The sequence below is a fragment of the Octopus bimaculoides genome, chromosome 9 (genome assembly GCF_001194135.2).
Source record: "Octopus bimaculoides isolate UCB-OBI-ISO-001 chromosome 9, ASM119413v2, whole genome shotgun sequence".
In the NCBI taxonomy this organism is placed as follows: domain Eukaryota; kingdom Metazoa; phylum Mollusca; class Cephalopoda; order Octopoda; family Octopodidae; genus Octopus; species Octopus bimaculoides.
In genome coordinates, this window is record NC_068989.1 from 1,032,361 (window position 1) to 1,038,265 (window position 5,905).

Consider the following 5,905-nt stretch of genomic DNA (forward strand, 5'->3'; position numbering starts at 1 on the left):
TGCTCTCTCTCTCCCTCTCTGCTCTCTCTCTCTCTCTGAATGAAAGGAAGATTGCATGATGCTTGTGTATGAACAACAATGCTACATGGTAGTGAAACATGGGCCCTGAATGCTGAGGACATGCAAAAACTAGAAAGAAATGAAGCTTGTATGCTGTGTTGGCTGTGCAATGTCAGTGTGCACAGATGACAAAGTACGAATGTATTGAGAGAAGAGTTAAGCATAAGAGGAATGAGATTAGAGTACAGTAGAGAAGACTGTGACTGGCTGGTCATGTGGTGTTTATGGATGAGGAGAGTTGCTTAAAGAAATGTCAATTGCTTAAAGTGACTGGAACTTGTGGAAGAGGGAGACCCAGGAAGCCATGGGATGGAATATTGAAGGCTGGTCTCAAAATGCTGAGATTTAGGAAGATGTCAAAGGATCGAGATAATTGGTGATAATTGCTGTGCTTGAGAAGACCCAAACACCACAGCTAAAAAATGGTCCCCTAAAAGCACCTTGCTATGCTTGTACCTGTGGTGGTGCCCTGCCCCATCTCACTCCCTAACATTCACTACTTCTCTATCAATGATACGGTTTGGTTGCTGCAATCACCTGAGGACAGAATAGGAATGTAATTCTGTGTCCTTTCTGCTCTCATTATCATCCCTTCCCAGATGCCTCTGCCATCCTCAATATATCAGCTGTCATTCCCAGCATCCTCCCATGTCTGCCACCCTTTACTATAACCACCCTTAACAGCCTCTACATCTCCCTCCCCATACCTCCTCCACCTCACTCACCACATCCTATTTCCCCCCATATTTATCATCCATCAGCCACTCCTATCTTTCTTCCTGTACCCCACCCTCATACTGATATTTCCCATCAAGCCACACTCCCACTTCTCTTCATCGCTCACTACACCCCCATCCCTAACCATCTGGTACTCTCCCTTCCCACCCCTATAACAGTTTCCCTACCCCTCCTCATCCACTACCCATATCATCTCTCGCTTCTTCAGAGTTTTGCGTTGTTACCATCTTATCTTCTTCCCAGATACTCCCTCCTACCCTTATATAAATGCAGGGTAGCTATTGTATCATCTTTATAGCTAGACTCTTCTCACTCTGCTTGTCCCTGGCATAACCCCTTCTCTCCATCTTCTCGACCCCCCCCCCCTCTACGACTCGGTTGAGAGGACTGCTCCCTTTTTTCCCCTTCTCTTTTTCTTGCCCTTTCCTGTCTTGCAAGTCTCTTGGCAACTCCACTAGTGCTGGTGCCCATGTTAAAAGTACCCTCTACACTCTGTAAAGCGGTGGGTATTAGGAAGGGTATCAACGCAGTAGAAATCGTGCCAAAACAGACAAGTGGAGCGTGGTGCAATCCTGCAGCTCACTGGATTCTGTTAAACCATTCAACTCATTCCAGCATGGAAAACGGACGTTAGATGATGATGATTAAATTGTTATATTCTTTATTTACTTCCAGTGCTTGACACAGCTGGACAAGAAGAGTTTAGTGCCATGCGGGAGCAATATATGCGAACGGGTGATGGTTTCTTGCTGGTGTTTTCTGTTACGGATCCACACAGTTTTAACAGCATTACAAATTTCTACACACAAATTCTGCGGGTAAAAGACAGGTGAGTTCTACCTATCAGTAAAAACTGTCTGAAGCACCAACCCACTCCAATGTTACTCAGAAATGAATGTTTTGAATTACAGGTACAACTCATTGTTGCTAGCTGAGTGGACTGGAGCAATGTGAAATAAAGTGTCTTGCTCAAGGACACAATGTGCCACTTGGAATAGAACTCATGACCTTACAGTTGTGAGCCGAATGCCCTAACCACTAAGCCACATGCCTCAATTTCCATTTGAGAAAAAATTCAAAAACAATGTCGGACCCAAAGTGTCAGAGTCGTCTCCCTTTATGTTCAACCTCGTCATAACATTCAACTTGTCAAAAGATAATTTGGATGCTTTTCTCGGGAGAGAAGCGATAGTTCCCATGAGCTATTCAGGACTTTCCAAACACGGGATATGATGTAATCCGGTTTGAACGTCTATAGGTCAATGTCTTCAGAAAAAGAATGTGGGGCGGGGCGATGATGGGCTCAAATGCTTGTGACAAAAATACTCAAAGACAAGTTAAGGATTTTTAGACTGGGCCGTTCGTTAGGGTTGGGGGTTAAGGTGCTTAATTCCTTCCTTCGGATCAAGTAAACCCAGAGAAAAGTTACAGTTCTGGTATTTAGCTGAGATAAATTAATAGGCACGCACGCATGCAGAAAATTGGAAATAAAGTTGATATTAAATTCAGCATTTGTTAAAGAAGGACTTACCATTCTAGGGAGTTGGTGATAACAAGAGTGAAGCCCATCAAGATGTCAATTGATGGTACATTGTATTCTTGAGCAAAACACTCCATTTCACATTTCCCATTGCTCTAATCCACTCGGTTATGAAAGAGCTCTAAGAATAACTGGAAAGTGAACTCTGTGAGGGTCTGGTGTCCTGTCCGAAGGATTTGGCCATAACCCCAGCTCCTTTTAATTCTGTGGAAACAAGATTAAGCTTTGGCTTTGGGGCCTAGGGCTTAGGGGATTGATGCTGTTGACTTACCCCTCCCCGAAATTGCCGGCCTTGTGCCAAAATTTGAAACCGTTTAATTAACTGATTTAATAATTATATAATTATAACAAATGTAGTTTTATCATAAACACTCCCTTTTGAAGCTACTTGTCAAGTTCACTTGTTAACCACCTGTGTTTCTGTTAACCACCTGTGTTTTATTCACTATTTCTGTTTTTCTTTTTTTTTTCTAGAGATTCCTATCCGATGCTTTTAGTTGCCAACAAAGTCGATCTTGTCCATCAACGGAAAATCACTGAAGAACAAGGAAGGGATCTTGCCAACCAGCTCAATGTAAGAGACCTGGCTGTACTATTTATCCAGGCTTACTTGTTTGCACACACACTCTGTCTGTCTGTCTGTCTGTTTGTCTCTCTCTCTCTCTCCTCTCTCTCTCTCTCTTTTACATGCACACACATCATCATCATCATTTAATGTCTCTTTTCTATGCAGGTATGGGTTGGACAGTTTGACAAGAGCTTAGGCTCCAATTGTCTGTTTTGGCTTGGCTTCTATGACCGGATGCCCTTCCTAATGCCAACCACTTTACAGAGTGTACTGGGTGCTTTTTACATGGTACCAGTAGGGTTGCCAAGTAGCTTGCAAGACAACGATCTTTCAACTGAGAGAGAGAGAGAGAGTGTGATATTTAATTAAAAGAAAATTTTTAATTGAGACACCTTTGTTCATTTCTCTCTCCATTTTTCTTCTCTCTTTCTCTATTCTTTCTTTTGAAGGATGTTGACTCAAAACAAAAGATTTTTCCTTATAATTTTCCTGAATGTAAACCTGATACATTCTTTGTGCTACTTTACCTTGTTTTTGTGCTTTATATAATTTTTGCACCACATAAACATATATATATATATATATATATATATATATATTGATATCTGTATCTCTGTCTGTTTGTCTACATACACACATTTTCTTTTACATTGTTACATTTAAAAAGATGATCCTATTTGCTATTGATCTCTATGGAATCAGTTATATATACTGGGGTCAATGTAATCATGTCACTCCCTCCCCACCATCTGCTAACTGTGTGTCTATATTATCATTAGATGATGATGATGATGATGATACAATGACCGAGTGCTAGAGACACTGGAACTTGTATTTATGGACCATTGCTGGAATCACCTAACATGCTTAAGCAGGATATTCAACTCCACTTATCTAATAAATCTTTTTTCTTCTTTGGACATGTTAAGTTCTCAACAAACTGAGTCTGTGATCTCATTTCTATTCTTGGCTTCAATTATTTCCATTTCCTAATGAGTTTTTTTTTTTTTTGAATATTGTAATAATTAAACAATTATCATTTATTTAGTTTTTTAATTTCTTTCTTTCTCAGATCCATTACATAGAAACCAGTGCAAAAGACCCACCCCTCAACGTCGATGCAGCATTCCATCAAGTTGTCCGAATTATTCGGTAAGTGACTTCTTTTTGAAGCGAATTTGCAAATATTTGACCAATGTTAACTTGTCTTTATGGTACATCTTACACACCATCCTGAACATCACCATCATCATCATTTAATGTCTGTTTTCCATGTTGGCATGGGTTGGACGGTTTGACAGGAACTGGTAAGACCAGGGGCTGCACCAGGTTCCATTTTCTGTTCTGGCATGCCTTTCCTGCAGCTGGATGCCCTTCCTAGTGCCAACCACTTTACAGAATGTACTAGATGCTTTTTATGTGGTGCCATCACCAGTGCTTGCCAAAAATCTGCCACCCAACCAAAGAGTGTGTGTGTGTGTGTGTGTGTGTGTGTGTGATGGTCTTCCAATCACTAATGCATGTTTTTCAGGACATTGTTGGAGAACTCAGCAAAGACTTGTTAGTGATGCTGGAGATCTGCCTGGCATAGATATAAACAGGATGACCTTTATCAACTGGTCCTGTTTGGACATTGAATGTCGTTCCTGATCTCTGTGTGGGTCTGTAATGGCTATTATCAACAAATTGGGCAAATTTGAGCAAGCTTGACCAGATAACTTGGCATAGAAATAAACCACTGAAATGAAGATTTTATGCCTCTGGAGTCCAGTTCTCACCTAAGTTGGTTTGTCCTCTCCTTCGTCCCTTACTTGGAGACTTAGATGTTCATATTTTAGGTAGAAAACATTTTGATCGACATCTTGAACGTGTCTTTTAATAAAAGCTTTGTCTGTTGGAGCTAGTTTCAGCTGCCTCTTCGGTTGTCTGGGTTCTAGACCTATCTTCTGGACTAGATGGAAAGCCACAGCAGCTAACTTCAACAGGGAATGAGGCTGGAAGCCATCACTTGAAACAAGTTTAAAAGAAAGAGATTCAGTTAACTGGAATTCTTGATTTTATTATCGATGGTCATCAAAATGAAATACATAATTATGCTGGCTTCATTTTACAGGAACTGCTCATATTTCATTTCTGTTGTTGTTTAGCCCTAGGTCAGACCTGATCAAGCACATCTATGATCAAAGATGTTCCAGCCATGACCATCCCTTCGTTTTGTCTGTCTATAGGATTTGATTTAAGGGGAAAATTTAGATGCTTTGCTCTCATTTAAGACTGGAGAGTGTGGTTCAAGAGATGCAGAGGTTCTCTCCCTTGTCATGTATGACTAACTGGAAGAAAACTGCCAAAATGTTTAAACTTACAATTTTTTAAAAATCATTTTCCTAAGACAAGCAATTAATTAACAAGTCGTTATCATCATTGTCGTTTGACATCCACTTTTCTATGTTGGCATGGTTGGATGGGTTTTTTGCAATCTGATAGCCTTCTTGTCACTAAACCTTTAAGTTATCTTTTTATGATAGGGACTTGATGTACCGCTTCTAAAACTGAATTCTTGTATAAGTTAGGACCGATTCCACTGCTTAACTCTACATTAATTTAACACCCTGGATACAAAGAAAATCACAACAAACAATTTTAGGCTGCCTTAATTAAATTTAACCAGCATTCTTATGCAAACTTGATTTTTTTAAATATTAAGGATAATTACAGAGGCATCAAGCTGTTAGATCAGGTTATGAAAGTTACAGAGAGGGTCATAGCCCAACTAATTAGGGAGCGAATCAATTTAGATGAGATGCAGTTTGGGTTCGTGCCAGGTAAAAGCACTACTGATGCCTTATTTCTAGTGAGACAGTTGCAAGAGAAATACCTAGCCAAGGATAAACCTCTGTACCTGGCTTTCGTTGACATGGAGAAAGCCTTTGACAGGGTCCCCCGATCCCTTATCTGGTGGTCAATGAGGAAACTTGGGATAGAAGAATGGCTAGTGAGAG

The 5,905-nt window shown here is 40.4% G+C and overlaps 1 protein-coding gene across 1 annotated transcript in view; it reads left to right on the forward strand.

Moving 5' to 3' along the window:
* The window catches only part of LOC106871291 (ras-related protein M-Ras), a 32,356-nt gene that overhangs the window by 22,780 nt on the left and 3,671 nt on the right, over positions 1–5,905 (forward strand). The window contains exons 2-4 of the mRNA XM_014917674.2: positions 1,474–1,627; positions 2,813–2,912; positions 3,979–4,058. Coding sequence (XP_014773160.1) covers positions 1,474–1,627; positions 2,813–2,912; positions 3,979–4,058 — 334 coding nt within the window. The remainder of the gene's footprint in view (positions 1–1,473; positions 1,628–2,812; positions 2,913–3,978; positions 4,059–5,905) is intronic.